This window comes from Mandrillus leucophaeus, unplaced genomic scaffold (genome assembly GCF_000951045.1).
Source record: "Mandrillus leucophaeus isolate KB7577 unplaced genomic scaffold, Mleu.le_1.0 Scaffold1154, whole genome shotgun sequence".
Lineage (NCBI taxonomy): Eukaryota > Metazoa > Chordata > Mammalia > Primates > Cercopithecidae > Mandrillus > Mandrillus leucophaeus.
Genome location: NW_012099810.1, coordinates 237,301 through 257,549, shown reverse-complemented (window position 1 = coordinate 257,549; position 20,249 = coordinate 237,301). Strand labels below are relative to the sequence as shown.

Sequence of the window (20,249 nt, the reverse complement as noted above, 5' to 3'; positions counted from 1 at the left end):
AAATTCTAAGCTGGGTTTCAGTAATGGTCACCCTATGGTAACACTTATCCCATAGCAGGGATTGTGACACAAGGTGCAGAGAGATTGTTCTATTTCAATTTCACTACCCTGTGCAGTAGATAGGATCATTCACATATTTCAAATCCACATACTGAGATTAAAGAGGTTAAACAAGTTGAACAAGGCCACACCAATGTAATAGCATAGCTACTATTTAAATTCAGGACTGCCTAAACACAAAGTTTATAATTATAAATACTATGCAATAAATCCTCCCAGGTAAGAAAGAGGAGAGGCTACCTCCAGATGAGTAAGATGATCTTGTGCAATGTCCATCTTCCACAGATTTATCTAACAAACTTTCAGGAAGTGGAACTTTAACATATACTTATACTGATTTAAGACCCTTTCTACAGAAGCTTCCTTACATGGGTTCAAAAACTGACAGGCCATAGAAATATTCTGTATCTGCATGGTGCTGAATATCAGGTTTCTTTTGACCATTCCAATGATTAGGTGGTTTGTCTAGGTAGTTAGCACATTGGTGTCAGTCCTCAGGAGTCATCCTTCTGGCCCTGAGACTGTCCCACTTGAATTCCTCTGGTTTGGAGGTGAGGGGAATTTTTGTAGTGGCAGACAGAAATGGTCTTCCTGGGCTCCACCCACTGGGTGTAACCAGCACCTACACGCTATTGGGGCTTCAGGAGTCTGTAGACTAAAGCCCACTGAATTAGGCTTTGCCATTAAGCTACTATGCCTGGAAAAAAACAAAGTAAAATAGAAAATTCACATGATTGGTGTAAATTCAACAAAACAGAACAAAAGTAGTTGCGAGTTTGAACTGGTTCTGAGGTGGGAGACAGGCAGGACTTACTTTCTGGTCCCAACAGGACACAGCGAATAAACAAGCACAAACTAGCAGGTGGTGAAAAAAACCAGCGAGAACCAACAGGTGGCCTGGAAGGCATCCTCTAGTTGCCCTGGCTGCTCATTAGCATGAGACACTCCCACCAGCACCATGACAGTTTACAAATGTTACTACCCCTTTCCATGACAACGGCCTAGAAGTTACTGCCCCTTTTCTAGACTTTCTGAATAACCTGCCCTTTAATTTGCATGAAATTTAAAGTAGTTATAAGTGGACATAACTACAGCTGCCAATAGCCCATGCACTACTGACTCTGGGAGCACTGCCTATGAGCTAGCCCTGCTTTTCAAGGAGCAGTACCATTCAGTAAAAGATTACTGTCTAATATTACCAGCTCGCCCTTGAATTCTTTCCTGGGCGAAGCCAAGAGCCTTCCCAGGGTAAGTCCCAAGTTTGGAGCTCACCTGTCCTGCATAGATTTGACTCTGTATACTCATGTAATATGGATTATGGTTTGTCTTATACTTCGATAAATAACTGGCTTTGTACATGTATTTTTTAAGCAAGTGTTTACTGAGCACCTACTAGGTCCATGATATTGTGCTATGCACTAAGGTTAGAGAGATTTAAGAATATTAAAAGCCCTGACTTTATGGAGCTTATAGTCCAGCAGGAAGGACAGATCCTCAATTAATCATTATAAGAGCAATGAGATAAAAGAAGAAAACATAAAATAAGGGGAACTAATGCAGAAAGCTTAGGAAAGCTTTGCTGAAGAAAGGTTTCAAAGCCTGAAATCTGAAAGAGAAATAGCAGTTACTTGAGAGGGTGGTAGCAACAAGATCAGCACATAGGAGAGCTAGAGCAGCTAAGAACATGCCAGATTCAAGGAGCTGAAAGCAACCTATATCTGGATGGTTTTTTAAACATTGACTTTTTTATACTATTACAAAAGCAATATATGCTCATTATAGAAAATTTTAGAAATACAAAAGAAGGCAATAGTCACCGATGTACTCTGCACCCAGAACGGCTTTGTCATGCCTTTATCTTCATTCTAAGTCTGTGAGGTTTTGTTTTCTTAAAAAGAAATGTCACGTACAATTTACTATTTTCCAACATTTTTTTCTACTTAACAGTGTATATCTTGAAGAATTTCCCAACGTTTTAAATATCCTTCCACAACATCATTTCACCTTGCTGCATTATGTTCCATTTTTTTGAATAAATATTTGCCCCAGGTTGGATTCTCTGGGGGACAGACTCTGAGGCAGAATTCATACAAAAATGTTTTTTAAGGAGAATCATCATCATCACCTGTAGAAAGGAAGTAGAGAATCAGGAGTAAGGAAAGAAATAAATCAAATTGTGATACGGACTTCAAAACAGCCTCACTCAACTCCATTAGGAGCTCTGGAGCTAAAACTGCTCTTCAGAGATGTCCTACGTTGGGCTAAGATGACCAGGCCTTTAGACCACAAACAGATCAGTCCCTGGATGTGGCAGGAAGGGATGTGAATTTGGAGGAAGTGGCTTTCTACAGCTGAGGCCATTCCTACAGAAGATGACAGCCAAGTGTGATCTGCTGACCGCACTTCTAGTGCATGGGACCAGTCATTTATTATCCTGCATAAACTTTCCTGCCAAGAATAGCATGTGGACCATCTTGCCACCTGTAGACAACATTTGCAGCATTTGTAGTTCCTTTTCTTCTCAGGTGTCCATGTCCTGATCCCTACCTCCTTGGCTCTTTTGAGCAACTTCTATTCAACCTCAAGGCCCTGTCAAATTCTTCCTCCACAAGACCTTGCCTGTCCAGCCCTGCTCATTTTGCTCCTCCTGCTCAGAATTCCTTTGCTCCTTCCTCCACTCTCATCCTTCCCCCCTCATCTGATACATTACACATATCCTCTCAATAACGACTTGTCAGATTTCCTCCATTCTCATGTTTTCATATTATATTTATCTTATCTCCCCAAATAGTTGACAACAGTGGTTCCTGAAGGATAGTTGTCAGATCAGCAGCATCTGCTTTGCCTGGGAACTTGTATGTCAATTTTTTGGGTTCAGCCCAGATCTGCTGTATCAGACTGTGAGTGGGGTCCCACAATTTGTGTTTTAACAAACCCTCTAAGTAATTCTGATTCATGCTAAAATTTGAGATACTTCTACAATTTTTTTTTCTTTGAAATGGAGTCTCACTCTGTCGCCAGTCTAGAGTGCAGTGGCGTGATCTCAGCCCACTGCAACCTCCGCCTCCCAGGTTCAAGCAATTCCCCTTCCTCAGCCTCTCGAGTAGCTAGGATTACAGGCATGCACCACCACGCTGGGTTTGTTTTTTTTTTTGTTTTGTTTTGTTTTGTTTTGTTTAGTAGAAATGGTGTTTCACCATGTTGGACAGGATGATCTCAATCTCCTGACCTCGTGATGTGCCCACCTCAGCTTCCCAAAGTGCTGGGATTACAGGTGTGAGCCACCACACCTGGCCTATAAAATGTTAAGGTTAAGTAGACAATAGTGTCTCACATACATGCATACATATACACTGCATTCCATAATGCTTGGTTAATTGAGTTTTAATTATAGTGGTAGTTAATGCTTATTGAGTTCCTACTATGTCCTGGGGATTACAGTTAGTGTTATGTGTGCATTATCTTTTTGCCTTTATTACAACAGTCCCATGGACTATGAACCATTAGAATTCCTAATTTACAGATGAGTGAACTGAAGCATAGGAACAGTTTAACTAAATTTCTCAAGATTATGCAGCTAGTTCATATATTAGTGTTAGAACCAGGGTTAAAACTCAGACAGTGGGACCTGGGAGCTTTCTCCTAATGACTATGCTTTTTTTGGCCCTGTATTCTACCTGGGCATGTGATGCCTGGCCTTCTTCTCTCTTGCTCTTTTTTAAAGCAGCCCCTAATGCAAATGGTTCTTTCCGTCTCTGCGTTATAACAATGGGCAAGAATAGTGAGGATGCTTAGGAGATATTTGCAGCTGCAAATTTTCCAGAGTGTCTACATGTAACTACCATGTAGAATAAGGATTCTTAACCAGGGGTTCGTATGTAGGCAACAAGATATCTGAAACTCCTGAAATTGAATGTAAAACCATGTTTTTTATCCATTGTATATCCATTTTTATAGTTCTCCTCAAATTCACAGAGGGAACTTTAACCTGAAAATGTTAGGAATCAATGCTCTTGAGTCTGTGATTTTAGAACTGGAAAGAACCTTAGGAAATGCATGACCCAGGAATGTTCATAAGTTGTCCTGGAACAGGTGTTCCACTGGCTGCTTTAGAACCACCTGATCTGTAACCTGAAGTGGGCTCAAGACTCGGCATGTTGCAATGCCCAGATGATTCTGATGAACAAGGTTTTGGAATCAGGGTTCTGGCCCAGTGGTTCTCAAACATTAGGGTACATCACAATTCCCTAAAGAGCTTGAGACACAAACTGCTGGGCCCAATCCTCCGAGTTCCTGATTCAGTAGGTTTGGTTGGAACCTGATAATTTGCATATCTGACAGATTAGTCCAAGTGATGCTGATGCCTTTGTCCCAGGGCCCATAATTGGAGAACCATAATTCTAGTCCAGTTTCCATATTAAGACAAAGAAAGTAAGGACTAGAGAGGGTTGGCAGATTTTTCTAAGGTAACATGATTAGCTTGGGAAAAGCAAGGACTTTGTGTTTTACAGCATCAAGGAATCTACTCTTACTTTTGGATCATTGAGAACATAGCCACAGAGAACTGAACTCAAAAGAAATTGTGCTTTTTCCATAGAGCGAAATCATCCAACATCAAGGCTATCCCTGTGAGGAATATGAAGTCACAACTGAAGATGGGTATATCCTTTCTGTTAACCGGATTCCTCGAGGCCTAGCGCAACCTAAGAAGACAGGTATGAGTCACACCATGTCACTGCAACACAGTAGTCTTCTCTGCAGTCACGACTTCCTTGTGATTTGAATGTAGAAGAGAGCCTGGGTTTTTAGTGCAGACTGACGTCCATTGTTCAGGTCAAAGGATGGTGTCAGTTTCCCCATAGTCTCCATCACCACCACCATATCCCTTCCCACTGCCACTAATTATCTCAATTAAACGTAGTGTTTGCTTTTCAAAACACACTTTCAAGAAAAGTTCATTTCTTGACTTATTTTAGCACTTAATTCATTCCCAAAACCCCTCCTATGTAGACATTCTAGAATATTTACTGACATTTCCTTGAACAGACCATACCAACCTCTGCTTATGAAGAATTCAAGCTTTATTATGGCACCTGGTGCCTGCTCCTATACTCTGTATTCCTCCTCTAAAGAGCACTTAAAATATTTAAGATGTTGCCTAGCTTTTTACTAAGGGTTTTGAAAAACAAAAGTTCTATACGTACATTTTATTTTATTATTTTATTTTATTTTGAGGTAGAGTTTCGCTCTTGTTGCCTAGGCTGGAGTGCAGTGGTGCGATCTCGGCTCACCGCAACCTCTGCCTCCCGGGTTCAAGCAATTCTCCTGCTTCAGCCTCCCCAGTAGCTGCAATTACAGGCATGCGCCACCACGCCCGATTAATTTTTGTATTTTTAGTAGAGACAGGGTTTCTCCATGTTGGTCAGGCTGGTCCCGAAATCCCGACCTCAGGTGGTCTGCCTGCCTCAGTCTCTCAAAGTGCTGGAATTACAGGCGTGAGCTACTGCACCTGGCCTATAGGTACATTTTAAATGTTTGATACATGTTTCCATAGTTCATACAATTCCACCCTTTTGTATGTGGGATTTTCAGCTATTGTTATCTTTTTAAACATTTGTCTTCATTACTAAAACATGAATATTTTTCATTCTATTTGGCTGGATTCTTTTTAATACTAGCAGTAGGTTTATAGTAACAACTATATTGTCTTTTATGTGTACAGATAATATCATGTCTTGTGTTATTCTGATATGCCAGATACACTGATAAGTGCTTTATTTGTATTAGTCTCATTTAATTTTCACAATTACCCTAAGAAACTGCTACTCATATATGTTAAGTAACTTACCCAAAAAGTCTGTGCTAGTGCTTGCTAGTGAGGTGTAAAACCTGCACTCAAATCAAATCTGTCTCTCTGCCATTATAGTCCATGTTCTTAACTAGGACCAGAAAATGCTAGACAAATGCTATTCGGCTTTGGTGTAAAGAAACTTTGGGGTTCTGTTTTACTCTAATTTGTACTTGTGTAGCTTTTTGAAAACCCCCTTTTTTTTTTTTTTTCTTACTAGTTGCACAGCTGTGCCTTATACATGTCTAGCATGCACCTTAAGCATCTTTGAACTTAAATTTCTCCCTCTGGACCACTGTTTCATCAGATGTCTATGCAGTTTGCCTTGGCCCTTCTTTTGCCTGACTTTATCAGAGTTCTTCCCTGGCCACCCTATTCAAAATTGCAGCTCTTTGCTACCTATTGAGTTCTAGCCCCTTACCCTGCTTACCTTTCCATATTGCACTTACCATCACCTGATATAATAGATATTTTCATGTTTGTCTCTCGTCTGTCTCCCCCCAATCAAAGCGTAAACTCAATGAGAGCAGAGACATCATTTGCTTTGCCCAAGGCTAGAACCAGTAACTAAATGAGTGCTGAGCACATTCTGGTGCTAATAAATATTTGTGGGATGAATTATAGATTTGGTATAAATAAATGAAGAGCCTGGGGACATGGCCCCACGAATCCCAGGGGAGTGGGCAAAGCACAGTTCTTCCAAGCAATCAAGTGACTTAGCAATTATTAGGCATGGGGGTCATCTGCAGCCTCTATTCATGGATGGAATTTGTTTTCTTACATCCTGTTGATTCAGACTGTTCACACATTGCCCAGGTGTTTGAGGTTCAAGCAATCCAGCTCCTTGGTCCAGTTGGTGCAGAATACTTCTCACTAGTGGCCAGTGTTGTTGGCATGTGCCTCTTCAGAGGTAATCTCCCATATAGAAAAAAAAAAGGTTTTTTCCACCAACTTTTCAAAAAGAGAGCCAATGAAATTCATACTGAAAACAGCTGAAAAATGTTTACTGAAAAGCTTATAGCTTGTGGAAGCGGCCTTTTTATCTTTATCAAAGGATCTTAGTTAGCTTCAATATTGAGAAAGAAAATAGGCTGGGCCATCCTCAGAAATGACAGCTGCGTAGCCCTTACATACTCAGCCTGCTGGCTGTAATTTAAATAGAAGACCTAGGGGATGTTTGAAATGATATAAATGAGCCAGTCCTCTTGTTAAGGGAATCACAAGAACAAACTGTATGGCTAAGTAGAACCAAGGAGACCATAACCATGGGAAATGCCCTAAAGACTCTCAAGGGGAGCGTTGATCACCTTGGTTTGAGTGTCCTGTGTTAACACAGCTGAGGTCACCTCCCTGAGAGCTAAGAGGATGAACTAAACAAGCAGACATCGAGGAAAACCTAAAATAACACCGAGTTCCTTTCTCCTGGCCCTTCACTAACAGTCCACAGTGACCTTAACATTCTCTCCCTGGAGAGATAAAATGAGGCAGATAGAATTCATGAAGACTGTCAAGATGCTGGATGAGTTTGGTGTAGAAGGGCTTTTGTCCTACAGGGAGACTGCAAGTGTGTTTGGTACCCCTTTACAGCAATAATAACAAGAGCTACCCATCTGATCTGAGGTTGAGCAGCATGCTGAGTGTTTAATGCACAGTACCTCATTTACCCCTCCCCTGCCAAAATCCTGTGAGGTGGGCAATTGTCCTCATTTTGCTAATGAGGATGCTGAAGCTCAGAAAGTCACTTGCTTTAGAGAATTATAACAATAATAATGAAAGCAATAAAGCTGTTTTTACTACAGGTGTCTTCTAAGCCATATTGTGGTGTGGATATTGCACTCATGATTTGATTTAATTCTCACAAGTCCTGTTGAGGGCATGATGTATTTTTTCCTCCTAATAGGGCAGCATTTTATTAATCTTTCAGTCAAATGTGCTAATGACAAAATTATATATATGCCTTAATTTATTGAACACGTTAGAATTCTTAAAACCCTTCATCCTTCTCTATTCTCTGTTGATATTCTTGTAATTCTTTATTTTGATATAATTTCCAATTTATGGAAAAGTTCTGGGAATAGTACAAGGGACTTCCATATACTGTTTGCCCTGATTTACCAAGTGTTTACAGTTTTACCTCATTTATTTTATCATTATCTCTCCCCCATCTCTTACGTGTATCTTAATGCTTTTTCCAAAACCTTTGATGGTAAATTTGAGACATATATCATGCCTATTTGCCCCTAAGTAACTTCAGCGAGTATTTTCTAAGAACAAGAGTATTCTCTTCTATAACTGCAATACATTTATCAAAGTTAGAAAACAAACATTGATTGACATTAGTATTTAATTCATAGTCTATAGTCAAATTTTGTCAATTGTCCCAAAGTCCTTTATAGCTGTTTTCCCTCCTCCGGTTTATAATCTAATCCGGGATCATTTACTACATTTGGCCATCAAGTCTGTCTCCTTCATAAACAATTCCTAAGGTTTTGTCTTTTTGATTTTTGCATTTTTGAAGAGTTTTGGACAGGGATTTAATTTGCTTTATCTGATGTTTCTTCATGGTGTGATTCAAGTTACACGTTTTTGGAAAACACAAAAGTGAAGTCGTATCATTCTTGGTTCATCATATTATGAAGCAAATAATGTTGGCTTGTTCCAATACTGATAATAACTAATGACTTTGTTAAGGTGGTATCTGCCAGGTTTTTCTAAAGTTAGTATTTTTCCTTTTGTAATTAACAAATAAGTTATGGGAAGATATTTTCAGGATACGTAATATTCTGTCTTTAAACTTTTACTCACTAATTTTAACATTCACTGATAATTTCAATCTTTCTGAATTTGTTAGTTGGTATTATACTATAAATCAATGTTTTGTATTTACTAAATGGCATTCTGTAAATAAGAGCTATTCCTTCCAACTATTTATTTGTTCATTTATTTATTGGTCTCTACATGGACTTGAGCATTCTTATTCAATGGGATATAATTATTTATTATTTATTTTGATGCTCAATATTTTTGTATTTGAACAGTGGGAGCTCCTTCAAGCTGGCTTGTGGGTCCTTTTGACAAGGTCTCTTAATTACTAAACCATATATATATATATATATAGTGTGTGTATATGGTGTGTATATATGTTATATATATGGTGTGTGTATATATATGGTATATATATACCTTAATAATCATACTATACCATCTACTGGGGCACTTTCAATATTTCTGAAGAGCCCAGACAAGTCTGATAATAATTATACAAAACTAACAACAGAAGTTAAACTTTATAGATTCTTTTTCTGCCAGGCAACATGCCATCCGTTCCTTGTGCTCTATTTTATTAAAGCATAACAGAAATCTTATTTTACTGATGAAGAAATCAAGACACACAACAAAGGTTAAGTAATTGACCAAGATAACTAAGCTAGCAAGCAGCTGAATCAAGATCTGAACACAGGTTTGTTTGATCTGAAAGTTCTTATTCATTACTGGATAACAAGAAAGGGAGAGAACATTTTACACAGTTGAAATTGTCTCTTTTTGCAGGTTCCAGGCCTGTGGTGTTACTGCAGCATGGCCTAGTTGGAGGCGCTAGCAACTGGATTTCCAACCTGCCCAATAATAGCCTGGGCTTCATTCTGGCAGATGCTGGTTTTGACGTGTGGATGGGGAACAGCAGGGGAAATGCCTGGTCTCGAAAACACAAGACCCTCTCCATAGACCAAGATGAGTTTTGGGCTTTCAGGTACATGAAAATCTTGAGAATGGAGGTAGACATGTCTGCCTTTCAAAAAAATGGGTAAAAAATTATGGCTTCTAGTATTTGGTTGATTTATTTTGGCTGAGTCATCATTATCCTAACATGATATCCCCCAATTTTCTTGGTTAACTAGTGATTCCTTGATTGAAGTAGTGAGGAATGCTGAGTTCCCCATGTAGAAGGTTGGGTCTAGCTAATAGGATGAGAATGGTGGTTGGTGTCAGGTGACTGAGATTGGAATGAGAGAAGTGTAGATCCATTTCCTTGTAGGGAGGTAATAGTATAATAGTACTCCAGAAGGAGAAGAGACCAGGCAGCATTAACAAAAAGAAGGGAAATTATTAAGCCTAGTGTGTTAGTCCATTTTCACACTGCTATAAAGAACTGCCTGAGACTGGGTAATTTATAAAGTAAAGAGTTTTAATTTACTCACAGTTCAGCGTGGTTGGGGAGGCCTCAGGAAACTTACGATCATGGCAGCAGGTGAAGGGGAAGCAAGGCACCCTTTTCACAAGGCTGCAGCAAGAAGTGCTGAGCAAAAGGGGGAAGACCCCTTTATAAAACCATCAGATCTTATGAGAACTCACTCACTATCACGAGAACAGCATAGGGGAAACCACGCCCATGATTCAGCTACCTCCACCTGGTCTCTCCCTTGACACGTGGTGATTACGGGGATTATGGGGATTACAATTCAAGATGAAATTTGAGTGGGAACACAAAGCCTAACCATATCACCTAGGGACCATTGATTTGACTTACACATCTCTCATGCTCATACAAAAGATGTTTAATGCTTTTATTTAAATTATCTATTGATGTTCAACTCACTTTTTATACCTATCAGAGAAGGGCCACTTCAGCATCTTTACAACTATTCCTGTAAATGAATCTGCATAGCCCCGTGCTGTTCTGCTTAATAGTAGAACAGGACACTTCCACTAGGAGTTGGGTTATGTGCTCAGCAAATATTAGCTGAAGATGATTATTGCTATGTGACAACATCTTGAGAAAACAGCAGTTCACTGACAGCCTGTAACTCCAGAGACACCCATGCACCATAGGTTTGAAAGAAATCCATTCTGAGTGTTGTGAGGGACACAGTAACAAGCATTCAGGGTTGATAACTCAAGGGCTTATTTGTAAACCCGGTGGTGGCGGGGGGGTGGGGGTGCTTTTGTTTGTTTCTGATTATAACTTTTCATATAACTTTGTCTTTTCCCCTTGTAGTTATGATGAGATGGCTAGGTTTGACCTTCCTGCAGTGATAAACTTTATTTTGCAGAAAACGGGCCAGGAAAAGATCTATTATGTTGGCTATTCACAGGGCACCACCATGGGTAGGTTCAAAGTAAAGAAGGTTTGTATTCTCAGAAGATATGTGAGCATACGATGCGAGCTATCCCTGAAATCAGTCACCTTGTGCTTCCTTCAGACCTGGTCTTGTCATCTTCAGATTCATGTAGTCCCCAGCAATGTGTCTAGCATGTACACACATGTGCTAGATATAGCATATCTCTGTGCTATATGTGTCTAGATATAGCATATCTCTCAATATAAACATTTTCTCAAAGCTAACATCATTATATTCAATTATTTATTTAACTCATTGAGCACCTACTACTTGAAAGCAAATATGCTGGTGTCATAAGGACCTTATAATTTTATAGGAGAGGTAAGATACAATCAAATACGTAATTATTGAAATATCTTGTTAAAAGCAAAATAAACATTTTTTGAGTTCTAAAAATATTCAGTATTCATGTTGATATATTTCTTCTTTTGTAGGCTTTATTGCATTTTCCACCATGCCAGAGCTGGCTCAAAAAATCAAAATGTATTTTGCTTTAGCGCCCATAGCCACCGTTAAGCATGCAAAAAGCCCTGGGACCAAATTTTTGTTGCTGCCAGATATGATGATCAAGGTATGTGACTCCTCAGAAAATTTCCTGTGTACGTAGGAAAATCTTCTAGCCCAATTTCCTAAAACAGAAACTTTTTAAATTACCGTCACATCTTTTCTGGCTGTCATGTAATGACTACTATGTCACTTCATATTTTTACAGGGATTGTTTGGCAAAAAAGAATTTCTGTATCAGACCAGATTTCTCAGACAGCTTGTTATTTACCTTTGTGGCCAGGTGATTCTTGATCAGATTTGTAGTAACGTCATGTTACTTCTGGGTGGATTCAACACCAACAATATGAATATGGTAAGTGGGAGCCTAGTAAATTCCCAGAATCCCAGCATAAAGCTGGGAGTCATATGGCTCACCCCTGGAGGGAGAGCTAATGCCAGTGAAGACTCATAGTAATGATATATTCCCAGTAACTCAGTTCTCTCCAAACTGTAAGGAAATAAGAGAAATGCTTTAGTATGGACTGAAACAAGTTAACATAAGGGCATTGCTAGATATTAAATCACAGATTATAGATGGAAGAGATCTGAAAGCAGCTTAACTACAGTGAATTAAATTAAAAGGCGCAATTAGCACATGTTAGACAACAGAGAGAACTGTCATGCATCATCCATCTCTACCCTCCACTGGGGTCCTGTAGGTTTGTAGTTTAAGTTCTTTGATGGAACATCAGGGACCTTCATTTTGGCTTAGGCTACCAGTTGGTATCACTCGGTGGGTTCCCTAGGAAGCATACTCTGAGATGGAGATTAATGTGAACAATGATTTGGGTTCTGCTCTAGGGATAATACCTAGAGAAGGAAAGGAAACAGGATTAGGTAGATGAAAAAGTCAAGTAGTGATGCAGTCTCAATAGGAGCCTTCGTTGATCCTGCAGGGATTTGTGAAGTTAGGATGACCCTTCAGAACCATCTCAAGTTAGGAAGAGAGGGCTGCGTCTTTATACACCATGTCAATCAGTCATTTAATGTTGCCACAACAGTAACAGGGGAGCACTGGGCAGTGTATCTCCCTACAATTGGAGCAATCCTCAAAGCAGGCTGAGAGTGGAGGGCTGTTTGCCAGCAGCACTGCCAGCAGCTGGGGCAACATTTCTTTAATTCTGGAGATGTTTTCTTCTTTTTTAAGATTAATGATTTGATTTATAGTAACCATTTGATAAGCATATATTACGTACCAGGCTAATTTGTAACCTATACCAAACCTATGAGTGTTATTAACATCCCCACTTTGCAGATTAGTATACTAAGATTTAGTGGATTAAATTACTCACCCAAATTCACCTAAAAATTAAACGGCAGAACTAGGATTTGAATATAGGCCCCATACCAGAGCCCTCATCCTAAATATCACTAGTAAATTTTTTTTAAGTAGAGGCCAGATCTCTGATAAGAAACTATTCTCAGATGAAAAATACCAGTGTCTGGCAATACATTTAGTGACATTTTATTTATGTGCATGTACATATTTTTGTTTCATAGATAATTGCTGATAATCTAATAATGTTCCCATTTCTTAGTCTGACACCCAGGAGATTTGGTCTTGACAGGGTATACATCTTGTGAGTTTTTCTATGTCCCCCAAAATACTCATGCTTTGTTACAGAGCCGAGCAAATGTATATGTTGCCCACACTCTTGCTGGAACATCTGTGCAAAATATTCTACACTGGAGCCAGGTAAGAATATTGAATTTGCAGTCTTTGCTAAATGTCCTTTCATATTTTGTGTAGAATAGTCAAAGGACACCCTTTAGATAGCCCCGGGATTACTTCACACTTATTCTAAGATGAAATGCAATATCGTCGATGCTATTTTGATGGAGAATTTGATCTAGATCACTGAAACATTTCAAGAAATGGGAAGAAAGGACAGAAGTAGCCTAAGGACTTCTTTAGATCTTAAAAGTATGAATTTAGATGATCCAAGTGAGACTTCTCTCTATCTCTAGACACCTCAAAGATGTGGCTCGGGAGAATTATGTTTCTACATCTTCTCTTCAGCTCCTCCTACAATACAGTCAAGTAGAAACAACAATGCTAATGTGGGGTCTGTCAAAAGAGAGATTCACAGGAATCCTTCACACTGCAAACTTACCTGCAATTACAGAAAACACACACCTCTGTGTGTCTATGTGGTGTCTGTGACAGACAGAGGGATGGGGGAAGGAGAGAGTTCTCTCTGTTGAAGGGTGGAGGATGGGGGGGGAGAGAGAGAGAGAGATATAGAGAGAGACAGAGAGAGAGAGCAATTGTACCTTCAAAACCAGAGAAGAATTCTAAGTTGGATTAAATTTTGGTTGCCGTCTACATTGCACAATTCCAGGGCACGATGCCCCATTGTAGCCCACCGAGTGGTGGAGGATACCCACTCACATTAACTACAATGAGTATGCATTCCTGGAATTGATAATGCAATGATTAAGAATTTATGTAGTCCCTCTTTCTTCTCAAAAGGCCTCATTCTTGTCTTACCATTTTCCTGAGACGCTTATCCCAATGTTGAACAGAAGAGCAGCTCAGCCTTTGCTCTCTGCTTCCCTCACGAATCCACACTGGGTAGCACATTTCCACCACCCCACCACGCTTATCCACTGAAACATTGGAATACCTTGCAAATTTTTGTTTCCTTTTAGGCCGTGAATTCTGGTGAACTCCGGGCATTTGACTGGGGGAGCGAGACCAAAAATCTGGAAAAATGCAATCAGGTAAGAGAATCAAATACCATCTGCTGAAAATATATACATTGGAAATGTATGACGGAGAAGTTATAATGACAGTTTATTCTAGATATGGGAATAAAATATGAAAATTTAAGCAGAAAATAATAGTTCATGTTTGACTCCATGTAAAAATGGTTAAGGTCACAGCTTAGCCAAGAAAACTCTCTGCTTTTACAACGGAGCAGGAGGCCTTTTTTGCTGAGGCTGTCTCCCTGAACAAGGTACTGGGCTTCTCAGGAGCAAGATGAAGTAGATTTAGTCAAGAGAAGAGTGTAGTCTATGGTAGATACTAGAAGGATTATTTTAGAATAAAACAAACGGGATGGTGGCGGTAAGTTTGTTTCATAGCACAGTAAAAGGAACATTAAATGGCAAGTCAGGATTGCTGTATAAGTTATGCTTCTGCACTATAAACTTCTGTAATAGGAGCTAGGCTGCTTTAATTTTTCAGGCTTCGATTTCTTTACCTTTAAAATAAAAATTTTGGGCTTAGAAAATCCATAAGCATTCTCCCTGGTTATACTTTCAATGAATCTGTAATTTGCAAGTTAAATTTCTTCAATGTTATTACATTACCCAAGAAAATATGTAGCTAATGCTATGAACTAAAATTAGATTTCAAAGTGTGGAGATTCAGAATTGCGTAGGTATGCCCTTTAGAAGGTAAAATCTTCTGAAGATTTTTGGTAATCATGTGTGTGAATGTAAATAAGTATTTGCCAGAGAAACAAAGCTGGAAGGGGCAGATTAGACACAGTTTAGTCTTTCTTTGAGAGCCTCACATCATAATTAACATTCTCTGCCATACATCGATCTAGATGTAAAATGCTGGGAAACTGGACAAACTGTACAGTGCCCCTGGATAGCGAGCTCTCGGTCTCTGGTATCAGCTGCTTCTCTTGAAGTCCTTCTTCACCGTGTCCCATAATATGTCTTTAGGGAAAGTATTCCTGTTCAAAGACTTTTTTTTTTTTTACATTTATTTATTTATTTATTTATTTATTTATTTTTGAGACAGAGTCTTGCTCTGTCACTCAAGCTGGAGAGCAGTGGTGCAACCTCGGCTCACTGAAACCTCCACCTTCCAACTTTGAGCCATTCTTTTGCCTCAGCCTCCCAAGTAGCTGGGACTACAGGCGCATGCCATCATGCCCAGCTAATTTTTTTTTTTTTTTGTACTTTTAGTGGAGATGGGGTTTCACCATGTTGGTCAGGCTAGTCTCGAACTTCTGACCTCAAGTGATCCACCCACCTCGGCCTCCCAAAGTGCTGGGATTACAGACATGAGCCACTGTGCCTGGCCCTAAGATGGTTTTAATTTATCAACATTTAATGTTCTCTGAGTTCTAGAGAAATTGATTCATGCAGAATAGGCACCAGAAAATGGGAGTGGAAGGGAAGAGAAAAGAAACACACAAAAAAGTATCATAGAATCACAGAAACTCAGAGCGAGACATGACATTTAGTTCAATCTTTTCACTTGTAAGATGACAAAAAATATTACTAGCCCCATAGAAGTTTTCAACCTTCCTTATCCAAATTAGGCCATAGCTCTAAATTCTTAGGGAGCCACAAAGAGAAACCAGAGCATCTAGGATTGGAGCTAAGACTCCATGGTGGATTTCCTTAGTAAGAAATGGGCCTTACCACTTTTGAGGAAAGTTCTGGATGCTGATTAATCTCAAGGGCTCAGCCGGCAGAGCTAATTCTACTAACACTGCATGAATACAGAAAGTACCTAGGAATTAGGAATACTAATAGGTATATTTGGTGGGGAAGGGTGAGGAATAAGGGTTGGAGCAGGTATTTAACTTTTACTTCCCTTTAGCTCAAATTACCTGTGTGCCATAGGCCATGGTTCTGGCAAATGCAGTCAAGCTGGGCCTGCCCCAAAGGCTGCCTGGGATCACATAAAGACTGTGAAGATGCAGAGCCCTTCCCAGCAGGTTCCTTGCTTTTCTCTGTGGAATATAATTCTTGTCTCATGAAACGTTTGTGAAATTATCTTTTAAAAGAACAGGAGAATTATTTTTAAATACAATTTATTTACAAAATATTTAATAGGAAGAAAAAAGAAGTACAAGACATTACGTGTTTTTTATGTTTTCTCATTTGATATACAAGTTATTACAGATATTATCCCCAGTCACAGAGGAAGAAACCGAGGTTCAATAATGTTAAGTAATCTTACCTTTAAGTAAGGATGGCAACAGAAATTCTTAACAGAGTTGTGTGGCTCTGACACTCGTGTACCCTTCACCACAACAGATGGCATGTTTATTATGTCTATTTGAAACATAAATTATGAGTCTGAAAGTCCAAATGTTACCTACAGTTAAGAACTATTCCTTTTCTCTAGCCAACTCCTGTAAGGTACAGAGTCAGAGATATGACGGTCCCTACAGCAATGTGGACAGGAGGTCAGGACTGGCTTTCAAATCCAGAAGACGTGAAAATGCTGCTCTCCGAGGTGACCAACCTCATCTACCATAAGAATATTCCTGAATGGGCTCACGTGGATTTCATCTGGGGTTTGGATGCTCCTCACCGTATGTACAATGAAATCATCCATCTGATGCAGCAGGAGGAGACCAACCTTTCCCAGGGACGGTGTGAGGCCATGTTGTGAAGCATCCGACACTGACAAGCTTAGGACAGCCTCATGAGGGATGGGGCTAGGACCCATGAAGGCAGAATTACAGAGGACAGAGACCTAGTATACATTTTTCAGATTCCCTGCACTTGGCACTAAATCTGACACTTAACGTTTACATTTTTTTTCAGTAAATTAAAGTCCTTATTGGGTAAATAGAGGTTTCACATGCTATTATATATTCTACCATCTTGAAGGGTAGTTTTAACTAACAGTCAGAAAGTATCTAGACATTCTCTATATCATTCAGGTAAATCTTTTTAAAACACTTTTTTTTTCTATAAGCCATATTTTTGGAGCACTAAAGTAAAATGACAAATTGGGACAGATATTGAGGTCTGGAGTCTCTTGATTATTGTTGACTTTGACAAAATAAGCTAGACATTTTCACCTTGTTGCCATAGAAACATAACACTACCTCAGGAAGCTGAGCTGCTTTAACAACAACAACAACAAAATCAGTGTTAGAATATGGATGAAATATATGTTAAGCATTCTGAGAATAAGGCCAAGTTTTATAGTTGGATCTCTGGGAAGAAAATTTTATAGGATGTTTATGAGTTCTCCAATAAATGCACTCTGCATTACATAAAGCATGTATGTGCATTTCAGTGTCTAGATTCTAGTCCAAGCTTGTTGGAGGCTTTACAGCTTGTTGCTAGGAGACCTAATGGCTAGAAATTTCTGGCTCAATTTTCTGCCTCCAAAAATTAAAAGCTAGGGAGAAAATTGCATAATGTCATGAGCTTGATTAAACAAATTGTCACACATTTTATCCTTTAATCTTGACAAAATTAATGTCAGACAGTCACCACAACTCATTCACAAACCACAATTTATTTCTTCAGAAAATTATTCCACTTTTACACAATTTCAAAGATGACAGTTGTAAATAACACTGGTACTATTTTGCAGAATCTCTGAAACAAAGTCAAAGGTTTGTGTGTGTCAAAAGTATATTGTTGAAGGTATACTGGTGTGTAAAATTCACTTGTGTGGTTTTTTTGGTCCCCAAGGGTCACGTGGTAGCTCAGCTCAATGCCAGTGAATCTTAATTTATTAAGACACATTTAAAGACTGCAGAATCTATATCTACACACTACTACTTCCTTCATAAAATAAGTTTCTTAAAGCCCTGTACACAGTTGAATATATATTGCTGGATTCAGTTTTCATTAGAGCTTTCAAGGATAGTAAATCTTTCATTCTTAGACTGTACTTGTTACCACATACAGAGAAGGTGGCTTAGTCCCTGTCTGTAGCTATGTGAGATTCAGTCTTGATTTTCAAAATTCAATCGTATTTTTAAGTGAGTTTATTTCTACTCTGTCTCATTCACAGAAGAAGTGGGACAGACATTTTGATATTCACAATCTCTCACTTAGACAAATAATCCAGATCCTACCTCATTATATAGCTCTGTTTCTTTTGAAGAACTTTATCCAAATAAGCTACAATAATATTTTACATTTATCAATAAAAGAAACAAAACTAACAAGCTTGGTAACCACCTTGTATTTACAAAAGGACCATGAAGATTTTTTTAAATGAACATTTGCATAGATAGTTGCAGAGTCTTGCTCAAACCAAGATGGCTTTTATTTGTAAACCGAACTCTCTAGTGGTATGCTGGTAAACGAACTTTATGGAAAGCAAAAACAAACAAACAAAAACTCTGATTTGTCAATTTGCCAGTTTCTGTGGTGTAAACACACTCACCACTGATACTTGATGGATGTTTTTTATTGAAATTGCTTCATCAAAGGAATATTTACACATGAATCTCTAAGCCCACACACATACACATACCATTCTATACAAACATATATATTTAATAATTTGATTCTTCTGCTCAGTACTCAAAGGGGGCTGGGAGGAACAGTTTGTCTCCTAGGGCATGACATAGACTGGACAGTCTTTTTATAAGAGTGATGCAACTGGGAAGAGAGAACGCTGTTTCAGAAGATAACTCTGATCCTCTTCTTCAGGAAAGATTGAGTTTGGAACACCACGGCTTTTTTTTTTTTTTGAGAGAGGGTCTTGCTGTGTTGCCCTGGCTGCTCTCAAACTGCTGAGTTCAAGTGATCCTCACACCTCAGCCTCCCGAGTAGCTGGGGTTACAGGCATGTACCACTGTGCCTAGCTGAAACATCAGTTTCTGACTGAAGTGCAGACCACAACAACTTTAGTGTTTCCCTTAGAAGGATATGGCCATGGTGAACTTGACTGAGTAAAGAATGCTATAAATAAAAAGCTCTTCCAAAACATTAACCATGGTAAGCATCATTTTCCCCATAAAATGGTGGCATCCAGGTTAAGTGGCCCACAGACCAACAACCTAAAATGAAGATAGAATCCAGTCTTTAACTTTTTCTGTCTCTCCATCGGTGTGGTCACAAGGATTACCATGCTTTCCTTAGCATTAATTCAATCTGGGAAAATTTTAATCTCCGTGCAATATCCAGTGAGCTCTCACCATGCTGAGGGGGGAAAAATACAGTTATTTCCAATAGAGTGCCCAAGATCTCATAAATAGCTTAGACTGATTGACTCTCTGGGTTGGCAAGGGCTTTAAAAGGTAGTCAGTCCTAATAGTAATAGGACAACTTCATTCCTTAATGAAGATGATTAATTTTACTGTTGTTTACATTAGAGGCAAATAATTTACTTCAACATAAGGCCTAGATTAGAAGATGCTGCTGCTAGAGGAACCTCAGACCACGGTCCACAGACTCTTACCTTATTCTTTATTGTGGGGTCTGCACGGGCTTCCAAGAGCAGAGGGATAAGAGACTGGTTTTTCATCTCACAGGCATAATGTAATGCAGTACAGCCATACTGAAACACAAAGGGCCAAAACTTCAGCTCATAAGTTGGGCTTTCCACAGACCACAGCATGTGGCTTCATTGGCAAATCCTTTTCACACTTTGTAGCATACGACTAAGCAGAAAAAGAGCCTGCAAACCATTGATAGACAACTATTTCTAGTACTTAGAACATTTTCTTCTCTGCCTCAATGTATGTGCATGTGTCATATAAGCCATCAATCTCTGCCTTTTTGTTTTTCATTTTCTGTTCTAAACTAAAGAATGCAACTTATAAAAAGCTGATGCTGAATTGTGCCAAGGTTTCTTTGCAGCGTGCTATATGCCTCAGTGATCATCACCTTGATCATGTCACCATATTTTCCCTTAAAGAGTCTCCACATGGATCTTTACATAAATATTATCCTCTATGGTTTTGATGATGATTCCTACTGAAGAAGTCGGGTGCTCTTGCTGCTGC

General features: G+C 39.1%; 2 protein-coding genes across 2 annotated transcripts in view; one reads left to right on the top strand and one right to left on the bottom strand.

Annotated features, from left to right (window-relative positions):
* Positions 1-16,984, top strand: part of LIPM (lipase, family member M) — a 27,612-nt gene extending 10,628 nt beyond the window's left edge. Inside the window, exons 3-9 of the mRNA XM_011998160.1 lie at positions 9,458-9,656; positions 10,902-11,011; positions 11,460-11,596; positions 11,738-11,884; positions 13,196-13,267; positions 14,224-14,295; positions 16,670-16,984. Coding sequence (XP_011853550.1) covers positions 9,458-9,656; positions 10,902-11,011; positions 11,460-11,596; positions 11,738-11,884; positions 13,196-13,267; positions 14,224-14,295; positions 16,670-16,939 — 1,007 coding nt within the window. The 3' untranslated portion in view covers positions 16,940-16,984. The remainder of the gene's footprint in view (positions 1-9,457; positions 9,657-10,901; positions 11,012-11,459; positions 11,597-11,737; positions 11,885-13,195; positions 13,268-14,223; positions 14,296-16,669) is intronic.
* Positions 16,336-20,249, bottom strand: part of ANKRD22 (ankyrin repeat domain 22) — a 28,075-nt gene continuing 24,161 nt past the window's right edge. Inside the window, exons 5-6 of the mRNA XM_011998166.1 lie at positions 19,703-19,801; positions 16,336-19,443 (exon numbers count right to left, since the gene is read on the bottom strand). Coding sequence (XP_011853556.1) covers positions 19,366-19,443; positions 19,703-19,801 — 177 coding nt within the window. The 3' untranslated portion in view covers positions 16,336-19,365. The remainder of the gene's footprint in view (positions 19,444-19,702; positions 19,802-20,249) is intronic.